This window comes from Oncorhynchus clarkii, chromosome 9, assembly GCF_045791955.1.
Source record: "Oncorhynchus clarkii lewisi isolate Uvic-CL-2024 chromosome 9, UVic_Ocla_1.0, whole genome shotgun sequence".
In the NCBI taxonomy this organism is placed as follows: domain Eukaryota; kingdom Metazoa; phylum Chordata; class Actinopteri; order Salmoniformes; family Salmonidae; genus Oncorhynchus; species Oncorhynchus clarkii.
Genome location: NC_092155.1, coordinates 18221695 through 18244132, shown reverse-complemented (window position 1 = coordinate 18244132; position 22438 = coordinate 18221695). Strand labels below are relative to the sequence as shown.

Genomic DNA, 22438 nt, shown 5'->3' with positions numbered 1-22438 from the left:
TTTTTTAACAGGACAATGACCCAAAACACACCTCCAGGCTGGGCCTCCGGAGTTGCGCTGCTGTCGCAGTGCTAGAGGCGTCACTACAGACCCGGGTTCGATCACGGGTTGTATCACAACCGGCTGTGATCGGGAGTCCCATAGGGCGGCGCACAATTGGCCAGGCGGCGTCTGGCCGGGTAGGCCATCATTGTAAATAAGAATTTGTTCTCCAAATCATGTATTTATAAAGCCCTCTTACCCCCGACACATAAATGTTGGATCCTGTCCAGCTTGCTGATAATATAGTATAATATTGCGTGGTAATTTCCACGACAGCTTGTTCTGATGCGGAATGGATGGAAACGCCTCACACCACTTCTTTGTTGATATTTAGCCATTTGTAAATCATTCATTTGGCTGGTGGACATATAGACAGTCATGAACCACTTCGCCCTCCACGTAACTGCCTGTTCGGTAGATTTGTACCTTGTTAGCTCGGGGGTTTCAACTTGCGACCTTCTGGTTACTAGTCCAACGCTCTAACCACTAGGCTACCCTGCTGCACCATATTGCAAGCAATGATAAGGCCATTATTATTTCCTTGTCTCTTGACCACTTGTTAAGCATTAAATGATAAATTACCCAAAATAAAAATAGCAAGGCCTATTTGTAGGCCTATTTGTTTAATATTCTGAATTGGTTATTTATTCATTTATGCTAGACTTTTTTTCCTATCACTTAATTCCCCCAAATGGTATGCTTAAAATAATTCATACTAATCTCGGAAAAATCTCAGAAAGCTCGTCAACATATTCTAGTTGAATGGGTTCAAACAGCATGTAACAAGTAAAGTCATATGCTACTTTGATTTATTCATGTGGATTTTAACACCCAGGATGATCTTTGATTGAGAGTTTAGTGATGGCGTGGAGAAAATACGCAAAACACAGAGAAAGGGGAGAAGCAGGGAGTCTGTGTTCCGCGCCATTGAAATGCAAATATCAGTGAGGAACAAGAAGAGGTTGTGTGTCTCTGTTTGTGTGTGCCTGCATAGGGGAGCGGGGGAGGTGTGGCGCAAGTTTTGGACAGCGAGAGAGACTACTTTAGGAAAACAGCCACACACGCACTCTCCGCAGTTCATATGACGGCGCATTTATAGGGATTTATGCCCCTCTTTGATTTATTCCATGCAAGGGACCAACGAGCTATACTGGTGTCTAGATGCCATTTAGAAATTCAAAATTTCCTGAAATGTGAGTTTGGATTCTGGAACGTGAAGCCTACAAGTGCGTAAAGTGGCCAGTGTTATTTACTCGGCGAATGCCCCCCTTCTCTCAGTCTCCTCGTGAATCATGTCACGCCGGAAGCAGAAACGACCGCAGCAGCTCGTTAACTCGGACCAGGGGGGCACGCGGATACTATCGCACGGTGAGAAAAGTTTATTATGCTTATTCTAAGGCATGCGTCTGTTTTTCCCCCGTATGATATTTCCCATAGTTCTATGAATGAATCAACAAGCAAAGTTACAGGTCGGAATTTACAACTATGATGACGTTCAGGTAACGTTATAAGATGGCTTTGTTTGCAGAAGCTGCAGTTAAAATCCTGCTAGCTAGTAGGCCTTAAGTCAAAGTTGGTTTATTTTGTTACGTTTTATATGTAAATTCCTCAAATGTTTCCTTTCACATCTAAAAAAGTAATTTTACTCAGGTGACCAATAATCAGCATAAATTGATATGTGTATCTCTGTGCTTTGTTTGCATTTTTTTTTTAATTGCAAAAAATCATTTGCTCTTGCAATAAGTTCGTTTAGGTGACTGCAATCTGGTGTAGCTCTGCAATGGGCCCCAGTAGTGACTCTCCCAGGTACTTTAGGGCTGGCCCTGTAAACTTTCCCCTGTGGCCTGGATGATAATATCCATCTGTGACCATTTTCCTGTGATGTTCAGTTCTCTAGGAAACTAACAGGCTGCTCAGGGCTGACAACTGGAGGTCTTTCATTACTTAGACGACAGTCTCCCTATTCATCAACAATAAGGCTGGATCAGTGAGAGGGGGGGGGGGGCTGGAGGGGGTATTTTTGGTAAAGATCTCTCATTCTCTCTGCTTCTATTCTCTTCTCTCCACGCTTTTCTCCCTCATGTTTCCTTTCCTCCTTGTTCTCCCCACTTTTCTACCCTCTCAATGCTCACTGAATGCTTCCCCCTCTACCCCTCCTACTCTATTGACTTGATGTGTTAAATGCATTTTAGAGGGGGGGGGGGGGGGGGGGGGTGCAGAGTGTTTGCACCTTCACTTGCATGTAACATTTTCCACACCTTAGAAAATACAAATGACTTCTTAGAAGTTCTACAGGTACATTTCCATAGAGGTGAACTTGTTTTAAATGAACTTGTTTTGCACACTTTGATATATGTGAAGAGAACCAAGCTAGACTATTTAGCAGCAGCTACTAGTATAGTCATCCATTCCATCACCATGTCCCTCTGGGGGGGAACAGTTGGTCTTCCATTGTCCATACTCCCCTCCCCCTTCTTTTCTCTCTCTCACGCTGTGCTCAAGATTCTGAAAGAATTTGACCCCAGAGCTCTAAAGGTCAGATGAGTAGACCAATCACAAGCCTCTGGACAGTGCCCAGTACCCTTAGCATGTCCCGACCTCTGACCCCTGATGTGACGTCAGGGGGGGGGTGAATAGGTAGATGAAAGAAGTGAACTGCTGCAGTGAGGGGCGGGTTAAGAGGGGTTATGGGTTGTCTCAAATGGCCATTGTCCATTTAAACATGTTGTCATGGCAGCAAGGTGGTCTGCACACTTTTGTGTGGTAAGAATACATTTGGAGAGTTATGCTCAGGGAAGAGGAAGTGGACAGAAGACAAGATAATAGCATAAAGAGGGAAAGACTGACTCTCCGTATGTTTGTAGACTATTAATCAATATCTGCTAATGCATTTCTTTCCAAGAGAAGACTGCAACTTTAAGCTTGGGATTTAAATATGAAACAATTGTTGTAATCAACGATTACAGTTAAAGGTTTGGCCTTTGGGACTTACTTTGACCCCCCACTTCAATCCAATAGAGCATGTAGCCTTGCACCCGGCCTTTCATGGTTCTTATGGGGTCTTCAAATTCATTGATGTTATCATGGAACTGGACTTTCCATTTGGTGGAGTAGAGTGATGAAGGGGCACTAGTCTTAATTCTTCTTTTTCTCTCTCTGTCTATAGACTACCAGCTGTTAGCCAAGTCACCTTCCTCGTCTCTGGGCTCCGAACTGACCTTCTCCTCATCGTCGTCCCCCACCTCCCTCGAAGATCACCAGCCCCCCCTGGCCCCTCGGTCGTCACCTGGGGGTCTCCACGGACCCTCCCTCCCCAGTGAGAGCTCTTCGCCCACCCACTGGTCCAGCCACATCGCCCCCTATACCACCACCTCCCTCCCCAACACCCATTCATCCCTCTCTCCAGACTTCCCTCACCCCTCCTTATCCTCGCAGACGCAATCCCTGCCTCTCAACCTCAATCAGACATCAGGCCACTGCCTCTCCCATCAGGCCCACTCCCACACCACTATGACCTCACCACAGATGGGCAGCTCTGCCACCACCACCACTACCTCCTCCTTGTCTTCCTCCCTCCCTCCCCTGCAGGAGAGCACCAGTCCTGGGCATCAGAATGGCTCCAGCCCACCGGTGCCGGGGCTAGGCCAGATCCAGGTGCCCCTGACCCTGTCTGTGCTCCTGGAGGAGCTGAGGGTGCTGCAGCAGAGGCAGATCCACCAGATGCAGATGACTGAGGAGATCTGTAGGCATGTTCTCCGGCTAGGAGGTGCCATCTATACCCAAGACACCTCCCAGGCTGGTAGTGGAGAGAACCACCAAAGATCCACAGCAGGATCCCCCTCCCCAACACACCATTCCTATTCAGCCCCTGTCCCATCCTCGGCCTCCCCTCTCCTGGCCTGCCTCCCCTCCCTCCTCCCTCAGCCCACTGCCTCCAAGCCCAGCCTCTCCTCTCACAGTAATGGGACCAGAGCATCACACTCTACCTCGCCCTCCACCACTTGGAGCTGCTCGATAGCATCCTCCGTGCATCCTCTGTCCCTGAGTCTGCCCCCGCGCTACCTCCATGAGAAATCCTCAAACACCTCCCTGTTCGGCCACAGTAACGGGGTTGGCTTCCCCACCCCGCCCCTCCCCACCACCAGCCACTCCCAAGACCACCTGCTGCTGTCCAGCTCCTCCTCGGCTGGGTCCTCATCTGCAGTGCGTCCACAGCATGCTTGTAAGTTTTGTGGTAAGGTCCTGAGCAGCGATTCCTCACTACAAATCCACCTACGCTCCCACACGGGGGAGAGGCCCTACCTTTGTCCCGTCTGCCTCAGCCGTTTTACCACCCGCGGGAACCTCAAGGCCCACTTCCTGCGCCACCGTGAACAGAACCCGGAACTGTCGCTCTCGCTGCTCCCTCCGGCTCTGGAGCAGCCCGCCCCCGTCGCCACCACCGCAGGCCAGAGACGCAGGAAGCGCCGGGCGGAAGACGAGGAGCCGCCGTTCGGTGGCGTGAAAGGAATGACAGAAGGAATGGCGCTCAGTTTCCTGTCCGGGGCGTCTCCTCGGCCTTCCCCTTCATCTATGCCTATGCCACCCAGTATGGACATGGCTCTGTTGTCCACGGCTCACTCCCTGCTACAGCTAAACAGGGCCTCCGCTGCAGCAGCCAGCGCCTCGAGTAGTGTGTTACCTTCATCATCCTCCTCATCCTCCATGGGTAGCCAGTTCAAAGGGGTGAAGCAGCAGAGGTTTGATGAGAACACCCCTCCACACTCCACCATCCATCCAGGCTCTCCCTACTCCCAGATGGCCCACTTCCCCAAGATTCTCTTCCCCGGAGGACCCTCACCCCACCACCTTGCCCTCCTCTGTCCCCCAGGGTCCCATACCACTGCCTCTCATCTCACCTCCCCCCACACCCAGCTCCCCTACCCTCCCTACTCCAAACCCCAGACGTCCTCGTCCTCCACAACCTCCTTCACCCAAACCTCCGACACCTCAAAGTTGCAGCGGCTGGTCATGAAACTGGAGAAGCAGCACCAGGGAGGGGGCCAGTCGTCCTCCTTTGGCCCAGCAGACAGCTTTTTCTCAAACAGGGACACCCACGACCTGACCACCAACTCCTACCGCAGGGAGATGATGGCAGCCCTGGGCCTCAACCCCAACCCTGGGGCCACAGTGAGCAGCAACAGCCAGGCACAGGATCTCCCTGGATCCACCAATCCCACCCTGTCTCCTAATCAGTGTGGGGTGTGCCTGAGGGTGCTCTCCTGCCCCAGGGCCCTGAGTCTCCACCAGGCCACCCACCTGGGTGAACGCCCCTTCCCCTGTAAGCTGTGTGGACGCTCCTTCTCCACTAAGGGAAGCCTGAGGGCCCACCTCGCCACTCACCGCGCCCGCCCGGCCAACTCCCGCACCCAGAACTCCTGCCCACTGTGCCCGCGCAAGTTCACCAACGCCCTGGTGCTGCAGCAACACATCCGTATGCACCTGGGGGGTCAGATACCCCCGGGGGGAGAAGGGGAGGAAGGTACAAATATGGCCCAAGAAGATCCCACCGATCTGAGCCTGCTGACCACACACTCTCGATCCAAACCCTGCCTCCAAGGCCTCCACCCCCTGGCCTTAACAATGACCAGCATCATCCCTAACCCACTGGTCAGCAACATGAACTCAGGAGGTTCAGCGACCAAGGAATCCCATGCAGCTGACCCGATCCTCCATATAGAGGGGGAGTCTGAACCCTCCCCCTCCACGGCCAGCATTAGCCCACCTCTGACCCATAATCCCTCCCCAGAAGACCCCATGCTCCTGGGGGAAAGATCTGAGTCTGACGACAGCCCCGCTGGAGCCTCCATAGAAGACTCGCAAGACTCCCCAGCTGACCTCTCTAACACCAGCCCAAGTAGGCGACCATCCTTGACCAGCTCCCAGCCCGCCTCTGTGGTGAAGGGTGATGTAGAGTTGAAGGAAAATGTCCACAGACCGGGTGTGGATACTGATAGTAGTAGGTCAGGAAGGCTCACTAACAGCTCTAGGTCGACCACAGAGAACCAGACCAACTCTCCAGATGGACTCCTCCTCAGCCTTGAATCTGAATCCACCCCAAACTCCCCTGCCACCCTTAACCCCTCCCCCACGCTCACCCTCCCTGCCAGCCATAAAGCAGCCCAAGAGCCAGCCCCCCAGGCCTCCAGTATCACCCCACAGGAGCCCAGCCCTGAAGGGGAAATTGCTTCATCTGAAGGGGAGAGCGAGGGCACAGCACCCAGTGATACCTCATCAGTAATGGTGCCTGAGAGTGAGAAAGTGACCCCTAGCTCCACGGAGGAGAGTGATAGGGCTCCAGAGGAACCAGAGGCCTCCCAGCTAGCCACCCCAGCATCAGCGCCCTCCAAACCCTACTCCTGCACTCTGTGTGGGAAGGCATACGCCAGCCGCAGTGGATTAAAGGTAAGCATAAGATACGGATGGATCGTATTAGAACCATACGTTCCAATGGCTATACTGAACACTTGACAGAAGCTAAATTGGGATTCTTGAACTTTGTCTATTCCTCATGTTTTACTGTGTTAAAGTAATTGATCACTTAACCAATACCATTTTTCTGTGTTTCCATCAACAGGGACACATGAAGACACACCCTGTGTTGACCAACGTCCCCGCCGAGACTTCTCCACCCGCCACCCTGACCAATGACACTGTGGCGGATCAGAGTTCTCTCTCAGCCAATGGGAACAGTGGAGAGCAGGATGAAAAGGAACGGCTGGCCAAATCTCCTGAGAAACTCGTTACCTTAGAAGATCAGCCAATCACTGCTGGTTCTGGGGAGGAAGCAGAGCAACCTGTGGACACTACTGAGTAAAACGGCTGCTGAATGGTGTCAGTCAGTTATTTTTTTTATTAAAGGCCCTGACAAGGGAATGTATTTTCATCATAGATTTAGAATTGATTCTATAAAGATTGATTCTTATTCTGTGTCATTTTGCTACTAGTCAGTTTGGGTCCATTTTGTCTATAATAAAATGTTAGATTCTTGTGAAGTACTAATTCAGTCAGCATCTCGGCATGGTTACGATACCACTATCTCAAAGAACACAAAGAGGCCTTATTTGACGATACGATTTCACAGAATTCTCTTGTAGTGTAACGGCACACGATGAAGTTTGTGTGTTGGATCACAATAGAATAGATAAGCAGGGATGTATGTTTTAGAGAGCAGCTAGTTCTAGTGAAACATATGAATGAAATGTCTATTTGGAATGGGAATGAAGGAGAAAAGGTGAAATATCACTCTAGGATATATGGTACGAATGCCATACCAAAACAGGCCAGTGCAGTAGTGGCAGTTTTCTTGTATGCTGAACAAAAATATAAACACAACATGTAAAGTGTTGGTCCCATGTTTCATGAGCTGAAATAAAAGATCCCAGAAATGTTCCATACTCACAAAAAGCTTATTTTCCCCAATTTTGTGCACAAATTAGTTTACATCCCTGTTAGTGAGCATTTCTCCTTTGCCAAGATAATCCATCCACCTGACAGGTGTGCCATATCAAGAAGCTGATTAAACATGATCATTACACAGGTGCACCTTGTGCTGGGGACAATAAAAGTCCACTTCAAAATGTGCAGTTTAGTCACAACGCAATGCCACATATCTGAAGTTTTGAGGGAGCGTGCAGTTGGCGTGCTGACTGCAGGAATGTCCACCAGATCTGTTGTTTTAGAGAATTTGGCAGTATGTCTGACCACGTGTAACCATGCCAGCCCAGGACCTCCACATCTGTCTTATTCACCTGAGGGATTGTCTGAGACCAGCCATCCGGGCAGCTGATTAAACAGGAGTATTTCTGTCTGTAACAAAGCCCTTTTGTGGGGGAAAAGAAATTCAAATTTGCTGGGCCTGGCTCCCAAGTGGGTGGGCCTATGCCCAGTCATGTGAAATCCATAGATTAGGGCCTAATTTATTTCAATTGACTGATTTCCTTATATGAACTGTAACTCAGTAGAATTGTTGGATGTTGTGTTTATATTTTTGTTCAGTGTATATATATATATATATATATGAACTGTGGTTGCTATGTGTATGTTTATTTACATTTTTATTTTAGACTTTTCACTTTTTAAACTGTCTTGCTGCTGGACTGTTTCAATGGAGTTGCACTGACTTTGAACTTTGCTGTCCATACATCCATTGAAACAGTGATGATGAAAATTCAGATGATACTGACGATGATTGTTACACTGACCAGTCTGTATATACAATGTATGTTGGCAATCCTGGTTCGTGCTGTTATGATTGACCATACAGCAGCAACTTTTAGACCTGAACAACAATGCGTTATATCGGTGATTGTAATCGGTCCATAATTGATTGGATGTCTCTGCACAGGGACGTATTGAAGTAGCCTGGAATTCAAACAGATGGTGCTATGCTTCACTGTTGTGAAGTTTGGGTACCAGGCTAGAATAAACCAACTGAACCTCCCAAGGACCAGCATGAATTATGTCTGATAGATTTACATCATCCCTCCATGTCTTTTGTCTCTCTCTACCTCTAACCTCTCTTTTTCTCCCTCGCTCTCCTCCACTTAATTTTCTCTCCGCCTCTACCATCTCTCTCCTCCACTTCCCTTTCTCTCCTCCTCTACCATCTCTCTCCTCCACTTCCCTTTCTCTCCTCCTCTACCTCGTCTCTCTACCTTGAGAGTTCAAGTTTTCGGCTGCGTCCTACATTAGATCGGTTTAGTTTTTGTACATTTTTTTTTAGCCTTTGTATGGTTTTTCCCAACCGTTGTTTTTGTAGTTATGATAACATGTGCTTCCCATTTTATATGTAAAAAATAATAAAATGATGGTGATGGTGGAAAAATGGCTTTTTGGTTGTTGTCAGTGTGTCTGGCTTTGTGTATTGTTTGTCACAGTCTGTCTGGTCTCAGTCCATTCATTGACCTGTTTAAGTATTCTGCTTCCATGTCAACATGTTCTGCATGTCTGAGTGTACTCTCGCCGTTTGCCTCTGTGTTCTGTGTCTGACTGTCTGCCTCACAGATCATTTGTCTGGGCGCTATAGCTGTCTACTTATTCTGCCTTTTTTCGGGCCTCACTTTCTTTTTATATGTATCAGTTCCTTGGTTCTGTGGTGTGTGTCTGTTTGCTTGCATGCATGCATGTGTGTGATATGGATAATCAGTGCTTGTGTGATTGAGAGTGCAGCTGTAGAGCCCCACCCCACATCTTACTCTCTGTCATACTCGCTCTCTTTAATTTTCTCTCTCTCTGCCCCCCCCCCCCCCCCCCCCCCCCCCCCCCTAGTGTAATAGTCTGACACACAGGAAGCTCTAATCCTCACACAATGATAGCCCTCACCCCCCCCCCCCTATGCGACTGCGAGCGGGACAGGGGGCAGCACACACAGAGACCTGGGCCAGCTGTCTCCAAAATGGCCGCCCTAATCCTCCAACCACCCTTCTCACTAGCTAGGGCTCCCAAAACCATGACAACCGGTAACCAAGGAGAAGAATTTGGGAGCAGAAAGGGGAAAGAGACAAAGGGCTGAAAAGCCATGCCATGTGTGAGAAGTTTATCCATGTGAGTGAGACAGAGACATCAAAAAAGGGTAGTTAGAAAGTGAGGCAGGGATGATTGTTGGGTGGCTGGATTTCAGAGGGAAGGAGGGGGTGTATGGAGTGATTACAGGTGTGGATTGGGGTAGTGTACTTGATCATCAAGCTGTCGATGGCATACCTAAAGATATTCATCAGGTGCTTCATTAGTATCTTCACAGGAACGTCACAGTAGTGTGTTAATGGGAAGCCTATAATATAATCCATTTACGATCGATGATCCTGAACAATGTGAAGTGTCAAAATCAAATGTTCCAAAACGAATGTTAATTTATTGATTGTCTCGATGCTGATATGGGTAATTTAATTGTACGTTTAGAACAAACTCTGCCAATCAGGAACACTGAACACAAAAGCAAAATACCACAATAAGCATAATGACGTAATGAAGCGCTCAAACCGTTAATTTGCCAACGTTGGAGGCGTGAAGCAAATAATGACCACAGGAGGGGGCTGTGTAACCGATTTTGGGATTCCTCATCAATTTCAACTATTCAATGCAGAGATCTCCTTATGTGTCGTAACTCATGAGGTACTCATACGTCAAGATTGTTTACCATAACAACTATATTATCAATAACAATACAACAATAACATAGGATAGTGATGCAATTATAAGTGACTTCGAGTCCTCAAGATCCTTCAAATCATTTCTCAGTGATTAATCATACATTCGAATCCTACTGTTTCCTTCCGCGCCAGATGATTAAACGAGGAAGAAGAAACATCATCATCATCAACAACAATGCCTAACATAATAGCCCAAAACTAAAGCAATCACCACCAACAACAGGTAGGCTAAAACAACAACTAAAGGCCCATGTTGATTTGAATTGACACAAAAGAAAGAATGTGTGAACGTGTGAATAGCCCAGCGTAAACGTGATCAGGCCTGCATTAATCAAAGTCATGGGAAGCAATTAATTTGACAGCGAAACCCATTGCCAGAGCCCAGACAGTGGTATAAAGTCAGTCCATCCCTCACTCCCTCTCTATCCCTCCTCCTCTTCCACCTGTCTCCTTGGTAGCTGCTGGGTCAAAAAGCAGAAGTACATCAGCTGATCGGCCTGTGCACCTTCAGACTCCGAAAGGAAGTCGAGCCAAGTCAGAGCAGAGAACGCGGCGTGACTGGCAGAGGGGGAAGGTCATCAGTGGAGAGCGACAACGCGCACAGAGAGCAATAGTGAGTAAAAACAATCAGGGATTGTGACTCATAGGCTTTAGAGAAGAAGTGCAAGAGGACCCCCAAGGGAAGGAAGCCGAGTTCACCTATTGCGCATCTGGAGAAGGTAAGACCTGTGAATTAAATGGGCGTCTATCCTAACATACAGTAACAATGCGAGGTTTTACACTTGTATGATATATTTCAAATATAGAGACTGTCGTTTGGCTGTGGTAACTGTACATTTGACTCTCTGTTCAACATGTGTTTTTCTCTGAGGAGATAGGTCTTTACACTACAGATTAACTTCTAATGGCATTCCTGTGTAGCCTTACTTGCCCCGAGTCATCAATAAAATGTGCTGAGTCAACTCTGCAGCTTTGCCAGCTTTGCGATGAATAAGCTCAGAGTTGGCCAAACGATTGCTGCCAGCTTGTCATATTCTGAGAGAGATAAAAACAGAGGGAGAAACAAAGAGAAAGGGATTTCAAATATGATGCAGCAACCTTGAGTGGTATATGAGAGTCAATTTGAGTAGCCTACTTATCTTACCATTTTTGGACCTTGTATCTCACTTCTACGCCTCCTGCCCTGCCCTTTGTAATGACGTGCAGAAGGCTACTTACTATCCACTGTCCTTCGTAATCACTTCTTCTTTTGAACTGAACTCACATGCCAGGGGAGCTATCTATCTGCACTACTTCTCCATCTCTCCCCATCTCCCTCTTCCTGATCCTTGTGATATATATCGTTGGTTGATGTGACTGGACCTGTGTTCACTTTCTGTGTCAGGATAGCGCTTTTCTCCCCCTGTGATATGACTGCCTATGATTGACTTGTTGATGCATTCTCATTGTATTGTGATGGATTTTCTCCAGTCACACAGATCTTGTGATAAACTGTAGACCCCTGCGCGGCCCTGTCTCCTCACTTAGTGTGATGTGTGTGTTGTTTTGTTCAGGTCCTGACTGAGCGTGTGCGTGATATTCAGTATGGGCACTAAGACATGTGTCTAGTCATTCAAACTCTTCTATATATGCTGCTGAAGGCAATGCACTTTAAATAAATACTGTGACGGTTCCGTTCAGCATGCTGCTGACTCCTAGCGAAGTGTCTCTGTGTGTCTGTGTATCTGTGTTTCTGTGTCTCTCCGTGTCTCTATGTCTGTGTATCTGTGTTTCTGTGTCTCTCTATGTCTCTATGTCTGTGTCTCTCTGTGTCTGTGTGTCTGTCTCTTTATGTGTCTCTGTGTGTCTGTGTGTCTGTCTCTTTATGTGTCTCTGTGTGTCTGTGTGTTTGTCTCTCTGTGTGTTTGTGTTTCTTTGTTTCTGTGTGTCTGACTGTCTCTCTGTGTTTCTGTGTGTCTGTGTGTCTGTCTCTTTGTGTGTCTCTGTGTGTCTTTCTCTGTGTGTCTCTGTGTCTCTGTGTGTCTGTCTATATGTGTCTCTGTGTGTCTGTCTGTCTATATGTGTCTCTGTGTTTCTTTGTTTCTGTGTGTCTGTCACACTGTAGAATACTTACAGTAAATGATAGACTAAATATCACAGTGACAGTCGGTGATAGCCAGTAATGAACGTTACAGTGATGTCAGGCTGTTTGTCTTTCTCTCCCACTCTGTCAATACACTCAAGCTTAAAAGGCTATTTACTGAAATCCCTAATGGCTCCCAAATTGCCATCTGTGAAATCCAATCCGATAACCAGCAGCAGTGTGTGTGTGTTGTAACATTTGTGTTATTTTGCAATGAGTTAAGTTTAGCCTCATGTTTTACAAATGTAGCATACAGCATAGACCAACATTTATTTAAAAAACTGTACTGTTTTTTTATGTCCCAGTTGATAACTGGGCCCATATGGACAGCAGCTTGGTTTCCATGGCAACACCTACACACTTTCTGATAACACTTTTTACATTTCTTTCCTCCACAGATGTCACCAGAGGGACCCTCATAGCTGGAAAACGACTTTAACTCAGCTCTTACAACCAATCCTTGACAGCCGCCTGGTCCAATCACTACTCACTTCCCCACATCCCCTCCAATACTAACTCCCCCCCACACTTCCGGTGCAATGGCATCCTACAGCCCCGCCCCCACACAAGAGCCCGCCACCAACGGCGGGTCGACCTCGCTCAAGTCGGGCGGCTCAGGGGGCGACAACGATTCCATGAAGCTGAAGAAGGAGATCTCTCTCCTGAACGGCGTGTGTCTCATCGTAGGCAACATGATTGGCTCGGGCATCTTCGTCTCGCCTAAAGGAGTCTTAATCTACAGCGCCTCCTATGGGCTGTCGCTGGTAGTGTGGACCATCGGCGGTATCTTCTCTGTGTTCGGGGCCCTGTGCTACGCCGAGCTGGGGACCACCATCACCAAGTCAGGGGCCAGTTACGCTTACATCCTGGAGGCCTTCGGAGGGTTCCTGGCCTTCATCAGGCTGTGGACCTCCCTGTTGATCATAGAGCCCACGAGCCAGGCGGTCATAGCCATCACCTTCTCTAACTACATGGTGCAGCCCGTCTTCCCCACCTGCATAGCCCCCTATCTGGCTAACCGCATGCTGGCTGCAGCCTGCATATGTGAGTATTTTATAGTCGTTGTGTATGGAGGGGTGTTGTTTGTGTTGGTGCAGTACTGTTCCACTGTAGGCCTTTACCATGGTTAGGGCCCTGAGTGTTTCCTTACCGATGAAAGTGATCAGGTATGTGTGTGCAAGGACCTTGCATGCAGACAATGATGTGTGTGTGTGTGTGTGTGTGTTCATACTCCCCTGAGTACCGAACAGCGACGTGTGTGTATGCTCCTCTCTTTGTGGAAAATGTGGGAAACGAAACTAGATGACTCACAGCATACCCAAGTCAGCACCTCAGCAACAGAAGGGAACACGAGAAAGGTTGAAAAAGGAACAGAGAGGGGAGAACAGAGACTACAGACACCAACAAGTGTTTCCTGTATAAGACAGAGAATAGGGGGAAAGGAGAATTTACTCAATTTCAGGATAATTGACCAACATTACAAAGCGTCAGTGTGACCAGATTAAACTGCTGGCAATGCTCATTACTCATGACAATAGAGTACAATAATGTAGTGTAAATTGATCATTTATAAACCACCAAAGGAAGCAAGGAAGAATAGAGATGAGCAAGGAATGTAGAGAGAGGGAAAGAGGGAGTGTTGTCATGGATATTGTTCTAACAGATTAGAAGAAACCTGGACCTCTCAACACAACCACTAATAGTCACATTATTACTGTGGGTTTAATAGTCATATTATTACTGTGGGTTTGATAGTCATATTATTACTGTGGGTTTGATAGTCATATTATTACTGTGGGTTTGATAGTCATATTATTACTGTGGGTTTGATAGTCATATTATTACTGTGGGTTTAATAGTCATATTATTACTGTGGGTTTGATAGTCATATTATTACTGTGGGTTTAATAGTCATATTATTACTGTGGGTTTGATAGTCATATTATTACTGTGGGTTTGATAGTCATATTATTACTGTGGGTTTAATAGTCATATTATTACTGTGGGTTTGATAGTCATATTATTACTGTGGGTTTGATAGTCATATTATTACTGTGGGTTTAATAGTCATATTATTACTGTGGGTTTAATAGTCATATTATTACTGTGGGTTTGATAGTCATATTATTACTGTGGGTTTAATAGTCATTAGTAAGTACAGAATAAGCCACTACTGGAACAGATTGATGGAACACATAGAACATGAGAACAACCAGACAGAAACCTGGGTCAAAGAGACGGAAGTCATGGACAAAAACACAATACCACTGCTACTACAGCAACCAGATAGAACACTGAGTCTCATTAAAAGGGACAGTTCTGAGATAAGCTTTCTCCTTCGGGTTCTAAAACATCTCTCAAGTAATAAATATCACTCATTCATCTAATTACAATACAGACACACCCACATCCACACACACACACTCTCTTTGATAAGCAGTGCTTTAAGGAACGTGAATGTGCTGATAGCTGCTAGGTGAAAAGGTAAAAGTCCTTTCTACTTCAAGACTCTGACCCCAGGCTAATGGCTAATGACAGCTCAGTCAGCATGGCACAGAAGTGAACTATAACCACAGCTCTAAGACCAGATTAGCCTACACCCCATCCTAACTTTAACCATCAACCGGATGGAAAAACACCTGATCTAGTATCAGTGTTTAGAGGCGTTAGAGGCAACGTCTATATTTGATACAGTCTATGGGTTGCGTCCCAAATTCCACAGCCATGAGAAGACCGGAAACAGCTCCAGGTAGAAATGAACTATAACCACAGATCTAGGATCAGATTACCCTACCGTCAACCTTAACCTTGATCCTGTATAAATGGGTAGGAGTTCTGCGCACACCACAGGACAGAGCCCAAACATGGCAGCCGTCAATCTTACCCCTATTTTGATACAGTCTATGGGATGCGTCCCAAATTCCACTCTATTCCCTATGTAGTGCACTACAGTTGACCAGGGCCCATAGGGTAGTGCACTATATAGGGAATAGGGTGCCATTTGGGATATAGTATATGGTCTCACCACACATCTGGACCAGATCTAGAGTAGCCCAGAGAACCGACCTGATCCACACCCTCCCACCCTTCTAGCCTTTCACTATCAATACAACCACGCCTAGGACATCTGTGTGGCCCGCTACACTGTCAGTTCTCTGTTAGTCCAGATCACTCACTGTCTCTGTCTGGACCGGTCTGAATGGAGAGATATGTTATGCTTAAGGAGACCTCCTATTGATAAGAGACAGTTAGGATCCATGGCCTCATAATTGGGATAAAGGGTATGATCTTTTAGGCTTTGTCCTCCGTTTGGGGGAGGAAGGGAAACATGGTATTCTGCTAGATAAGTATTATTCTCATTTCGGGGGAGATTGGTGGACACAGTGTCATGGCCCGCTGTTCATTTGGGAGAAGAAGGGAGAGATGGTGACTGTTGTGATGATCAATGATGTACATAGGCCATCTCGGATTATGATTAAGGTCTTGATATTTGGCCTGACCATGTGACCGCACCAGGAAAAACGCAGGGCCCTAGTTATGTTTTTATGTGGGGAAGGGTGATGTGTGTATGTACTGCATGTGTGTCAATGTATATGTTTGTTTTAACATGAACATTCACTTGAGTTGTAGATGTGAACTTGAGTGTTAATCATTTTGGGAAACACTGTATGGTAGATATCATTACGGCTACTTAGCATTACAGTAATGCAGGAAAATATTGTTGAGGAACATGTGGAACATGAGGCTTATCAAACATTATGCAGTGTGAGGGATATACTCTATATATAGGCGCTATGTCCCAAATGGCACCATATTCCCTATTTAGCGCACTACTTTTGACCAGAGCCCTATAGGCTCTTGACAAAAGCAGTGTACTAAATAGGGAATAGGGTGCCATTTGAGATGCTGACAAAGTGAAGAGAAGATACATAGGATATTATTAAATCCCAGTGAGTGGGAGGACAGTGAGGATTCAGACCTCCATGCTGTGACTATCTGAACTCAAGTTTATGAGCTTAAAGGAACAAACACTGATAAAGACATAGAGAGAGAGAGGATGATCTGGAAAACATGTTTTTAAGACTAAGACTTGGGAGCAGTGGAGTACAAGGACACAGTTACAAACAGTCTGTAGCTGTCAGCCAGTCAGTCAGCTAGCCAGTCAATGTGTCATTCAGCCTTGTCAGTCAGACAGTCAGTCAGTCAGTTTGTCATTCAGCCAGTCAGTGTGTCAGTCAGCTAGTAAGTCAGTCAGTCAGCTAGCCAGTCAATGTGTCATTCAGCCTTGTCAGTCAGACAGTCAGTCAGTCAGCAAGCCAGCTAGTCAGTGTGCCAGTCAGTCAGCCAGTCAGTGTGTCAGTCAGTCAGCCAGTCAGTGTGTCAGTCAGTCAGCCAGTCAGTGTGTCAGACAGCTAGTCAGTGTGTCATTCAGCATTGTCAGTCAGCAAGCCAGCTAGTCAGTGTGTCAGTCAGTCAGTAAGTCAGTCAGCCAGACATTGTGTCAGCAGCTAGTCAGTCTATCAGTCAGTGAGTCAGTCAGCTAGACAGTCAGCCAGTCAGTCAGACAGTTAGTCAGTCAGCTAGACAGTCAGCCAGTCAGTCAGCCAGTCAGACAGCTAGACAGTCAGCCAGTAATTCAGTCAGCTAGACAGTCAGTCAGTCAGTCATCTAGACAGTCAGGCAGTCAGACAGTCAGCTAGACAGTCAGCTAGTCAGTCAGTCAGTCATCTAGACAGTCAGGCAGTCAGACAGTCAGCTAGACTGTCAGCTAGACAGTCAGACAGTCAGCTAGACAGTCAGACAGTCAGCTAGACAGTCAGCTAGACAGTCAGTCAGTCAGACAGTCAGCTAGTCATTCAGCTAGACAGAGTTAGTCATTTTACTAATCTTTTATAGAGGTCTTTTAATAACCCTTAGAACTTTATCTGGGTACTCCTTTACCCCCTATTCTGTGCCTGACCCTATTTCTCTTTCTTCCTCCTCCTCTCTGCCTATGTCGCTATGTGCTGCGCTCAGCTGTTGAACCTCTGTGGAAAACAACCTCATCGACTGCTGTAGTCAGCAGCCTCATTTCCTCCAGCTACATAGACTCTGAAATTAGAACACACACACACACGTCAGCGTGTGTCTGAGCGCGCGTGTGTGCGTGGGTGTGCGCGTGTGTGTAGTAACATGTAGATCTGAATGTCTAAATGTTTTTTATCTCCCCTCCAGGTTTGCTGACCTTTGTGAACTGTGCCTATGTGAAGTGGGGGACGCGTGTCCAGGATTTCTTCACCTACGCTAAGGTCATCGCCCTCATCGCTGTCATCATCACCGGCCTGGTCAAGATAGGACAAGGTACTGATGCTACCAGGATGGCCCTCACACTAACACGCAATAATAATATCACATATATTGTCCAAATATTCTACCATCCCCTGCACTGTACTATACTGTACATTCACAGAAACAGATATGCCCACTGTGAACACTGACACAGTCCTATAGTTATTGTACATACAAAACATATTTATCTGTAGTATTTACATACATTAATTTACCTATGTGTAATAATACAGGATATTGTGTGTGTGTGTGTTCCTCAGGTCAGACGCAGAACTTTGAGGGTATGTTTGAGGGCTCGTCCACGGATCCAGGAGACATAGCCCTGGCCCTGTACTCTGCTCTGTTCTCCTACTCCGGCTGGGACACACTCAACTTCGTCACCGAGGAGATCAAAAACCCAGAGAGGTGAAGGGTGGGAAGAGAGGGAGGGCAGGGGAAGGGCCACTAGTACTAGTGGACAAAAGGATATACTCTGTAGTACTCTGTAGTATACAAGAGAATGGGGAGTAGTGAAGGAGTAGAGTACGAGTAGTAATTAGTGTAGTGAATGTAGGTGAAGGGATATAGAAGAAGTAAAAGGATGAGAGAAGATCACAAATGGCGCCGGAGAGGAGGGCTGCTGTTTTACGGGCTCCCATCCAACTGTGCTATTTTATACGTTTTTTTCCCCATTGTTTGTAACTTATTTTGTACATAATGTTGCTGTTAGTGTTACTTTTTAGTTTATTTTTTACTTTAGTTTATTTAGTAAATATTTTCTTATCAATTTCTTGAACTGCAAAGTTGGTTAAAGGTTTGTTGTATTCGGCGCATGTGACAAATACAATTTGATTTGATTTGAAGAGGGAAGAAGGAGAGGGGTTGATGTAGGAATTATGGAGTGGTTGTGATTAAGCAGAGAAAGTGGAGTAATAGTGATTGATGAGGCAAGGATGGGAAGTATGGAGAGGGATGACACACTGACTGAATGGGTAGTCAGGTGTTTTAGGCGGGGGAGGGGGGGGGGCAGGGCTGGAGGCTCCTCATCTCCTGGGGAAGTATTTAACTGAGCCCCTTCGCTCTGATTCATACAGCCGAACACTGATCAAATGGAGCAGGACAGACAGCACAAGCTACTTCCAGGAGTTCTCAGGCAGATTATGTGACAAACAACCCCACCCCACCCCCCTCCTCCTTCCTCTGCTCCTCCACCCTAATCCCATCCTTGCCCAAGAGGGTCAACTCTTGACCCGTTCACTCACGGAGAACCCCTGGATGTATCACAGCCACTTCACTTCTTGCTTGGTGTTTTTTTCTTCTTCTTCTAAATCAAAGTGTCTCTCTGTCTCCCCCCGGTGTTTATTTGTGTGACCTACAGGAACCTGCCCCTGGCCATCGCCATCTCCATGCCCATCGTCACGGTGATCTATATTCTGACCAACGTTGCCTACTACACCGTGCTGCCCATTCCTGCCATCCTGGACAGTGACGCCGTGGCTGTGGTGAGTTCCCTTCGCATAGAAATATACTGAAAATAGAACAGACATGATCCTATACCATGTAGATTAGGATAGTCATCACGTCAGATGTATACATTTCTATATGCGTATCATCTCATTGAGCCCGAAGTGACTGTTATATGATGTACTTTAAGTGTTCTGATTGGTCTAATTTGAGGCCTGTTGTTGTCCCTCAGACATTTGCAGACCAGGTGTTTGGCGTGATGAACTGGACCATCCCTCTAGCGGTGGCTCTGTCCTGCTTCGGAGGACTCAACGCTTCTATCCTGGCTGCCTCCAGGTGAGTTAGAATGACACCGTTCTGATGCGGCTCTTCATCATCATCATCATCGCCATCACCGATAATCCCCTCATTATTGACAATGTGATCTGATCGGAAAAAAACAATGGGCCCTATAGCCTTTAAACTCATTGCCCTACACACGATAACCTGTGTGTGTGTGTGTGGGTCCTCCATTATCAGTGCTCCAGTGAGGTGTGTTTCTGTGTTTCTACAGGCTGTTCTTCGTGGGCTCCAGGGAGGGCCATCTCCCAGACTACCTGTGCATGATCCACGTCACCCGTTACACCCCTATCCCAGCGCTGCTCTTCAACGTCAGTCATCCCGCTAAGCCACTGTCTTTGTGTGTGTTTGTGTGTCTTTGTGTGTGTTTGTGTGTCTTTGTGTGTGTTTGTGTGTCTTTGTGTGTGTTTGTGTGTGCGCGTGAACGTCTGTCTGTCTATCTGTCGGTCTGGAACAATGTACATTTCCATTATTTTTTTTTACGAGTGGTTTTCCTTGTTCAGTGTTTGGTCTCAGTTCTGTGTCAACGTTCCGTTTCTGCGTCTACCCAACATTCTGACCCATTGTTTTGTCTGGCCCAGAAATCTGTTCTCAGCATTCTATTATTTTAACCCAGTGTTCCGTCTGCCGCAGAGTTCCGTCTGTCTGCCATCTCAGCATTCTCTTTGTCCGTTCGTCCACATAGTGTTCCGCTATATCTACACTTTCGATGAAATAGAGTTTTTGTGTAAGGCATGTTGTCCATTGTGCCCTGTATGATGGATATTGACAGTGCTGTTGCTCTAAATATGTCTCTGCTTTATACTATAGGGTGCCATGGCGTTGGTCTACCTGTGTGTTGAGGACATCTTTAAACTGATCAACTACTACAGCTTCAGCTACTGGTTCTTTGTGGGCCTGTCTATCCTGGGACAGCTGTACCTGCGCTGGAAACAGCCAGACAGAGTCAGACCCCTCAAGGTAAGACAAAGGGGAATTCCACAGTAATAGAATGATAGTGCTAATCAGATTTCTCTCTTTAAAATATATGTTAAATAAATCCCATAGATTGCAAAGTTAAACAAACTATACAAACGCACAAGGACAACTTTGAACAATTCCCACTGAAAATGTTACAGAAGCAGTTACTTGAAGAATAGTGCAGATGCAACGTTTGGTTACAGAATGACGACACATTTTGTCATGGAATTGCCCCAAACATCTAACACAAAACACTGAGGCCTATAAACACATTCAAAGGCAAAGCTCCATTAGTGTTTTCATGTATGAAGCATTCATACTGTAACTCACAATGCAGTTTTGTATGTGTGATCTCTTTCACTGTTTGACATCAATACCAGATCCTGTTTCATATAGTTGTGTAATAACTCTTCCCCATTTCTCTCTCCCCCCTCCCTCCTCTCTCTCTTAGCTCAGTCTGTTCTTCCCGATCATCTTCTGTTTCTGCACCTTGTTCCTAGTGGTGGTTCCCATCTACAGTGACACCATGAACTCTCTGATTGGCATTGGCATCGCCCTATCAGGAGTGCCAGTCTACTTCCTGTGTATCTATACTCCCGCCACCAAAAGGCCCATGTGGCTCCGCAGGTTCTTTGGTAAGAATCAGATGAATGTTTGAGTTTAGTATAGCGTTGGGAAAAACTGGTGACTTCCCCAAAATCGCCAGGTTTTCAGGAAATCCAACCAGGATTTCTGGAAAACCGAGAATTTTTGGGAAATAGCTGGATTTTTGCAACCATAGTTTGGTATGACATGAGTTGCGAGACGAGTAGGTACATTATTTTGTAGGCCTAGAAAACAATACTTATTTTCTACATTCTTCAAGCAAAATACTTCCACTTCTCATGCTAGTGTCGCATTGATGTATTTGAAGGGTAGGTCACTCATCCCCTCTCATCTTCTCCCTCCCTAGCCAACTTTGGTCTGTTGATTCAGAAGGTGTGCTATTCTGTTGTGACCGAGTTAGACGTCATAGACAAGTTGGAGTGAAGATATTAAAACCAACCAACACACTGCTGCCGCCGCCAACTGAAGACGCACAAAACTAAAGGCTCAACGACACCACCTACTGGCCAGTATCGCCCTCGGCTACCAATCAGAGGGCGGAGTCAAACAGCAGCCATTCATTGGACCAAATCTCTGGCCAACATATCATTGCCGTATGTGGGGTTGTTCTACGGCCAGGATGACACTCCAGTTGCCTCTGACATCAGAGGACATTCCACGCACTACAGAATAATTAAAAATAAAAATATTCCTGTTCTCAAATATGTTTATACTCGAATACGGATATTTATGATCTCTGATGGGCTTCCTGTGTCAACGCAGCCCAATATGGACCTTTTTAAATCGCTAATTGGCCTGAGTAATCAGCTCTGAAAAAGAACTGATGTAGAAAGATCTGTGATAGGTCAAAAGACCAATTAGTGAAAAAATATATATTCTGAATTGGGCTGCCTGAGTAACCAGCCCAAGTGGCATAAGTCACTACTGATACCTCTGAAGTCATACCAATAAGGAAACAAGAGAGATACTGAAGACATATGTAGGAAAGTATTAATTACTGATGGTTAGTTTGTTGTATGTGGTTAGGAGAGAATAGTGGTAGCTCTAGCCACAATTATTTGTACTATGTCCATCCTACCTGCAGCTTTTAAGAGTTTTTTTTGAAGCAAAGGGATATATTTTTTAAATCAACCTATTAAGAATAATCTGTAGTCAACATGTGAATTTAAACAAAGGGACGGGGAGAGGGTTGGTTGAGTTGATAAATGGTAAATCGTTTAGAATGTATTTATAATAAATTACTAACTGACATTTTAAAATGACTTGATTCTGTCAATTCCCACCATGGATATGTACAATAGAAATACTAGTAACAATTATCCTTGCCGTCATGCCAATGGATATAACGAACAACACCGATTTCATGATTTCAAATAACAATCCAGGTTATCATAATGCAAACAGACAT

The 22438-nt window shown here is 46.2% G+C and overlaps 2 protein-coding genes across 2 annotated transcripts; both read left to right on the top strand.

Annotated features, from left to right (window-relative positions):
• The first annotated feature begins 1159 nt into the window (after positions 1-1159).
• On the top strand, positions 1160-8866 carry LOC139416029 (sal-like protein 2). The gene is made up of 3 exons (XM_071164265.1): positions 1160-1410; positions 3209-6486; positions 6659-8866. The coding sequence occupies exons 1-3, from the start codon at positions 1335-1337 to the stop codon at positions 6896-6898; spliced, it is 3594 nt and encodes a 1197-aa protein (XP_071020366.1). The 5' UTR covers positions 1160-1334; the 3' UTR covers positions 6899-8866.
• Positions 8867-10769: 1903 nt separating this feature from the next.
• On the top strand, positions 10770-22289 carry LOC139417137 (Y+L amino acid transporter 2-like). The gene is made up of 10 exons (XM_071166382.1): positions 10770-10951; positions 12753-13398; positions 17569-17694; positions 17943-18087; positions 19040-19163; positions 19358-19461; positions 19679-19775; positions 20275-20424; positions 20876-21059; positions 21377-22289. Exons 2-10 carry the CDS (start codon positions 12894-12896, stop codon positions 21451-21453), a joined length of 1512 nt encoding a protein of 503 aa, XP_071022483.1. The 5' UTR covers positions 10770-10951; positions 12753-12893; the 3' UTR covers positions 21454-22289.
• The last annotated feature ends 149 nt before the right edge of the window (positions 22290-22438 follow it).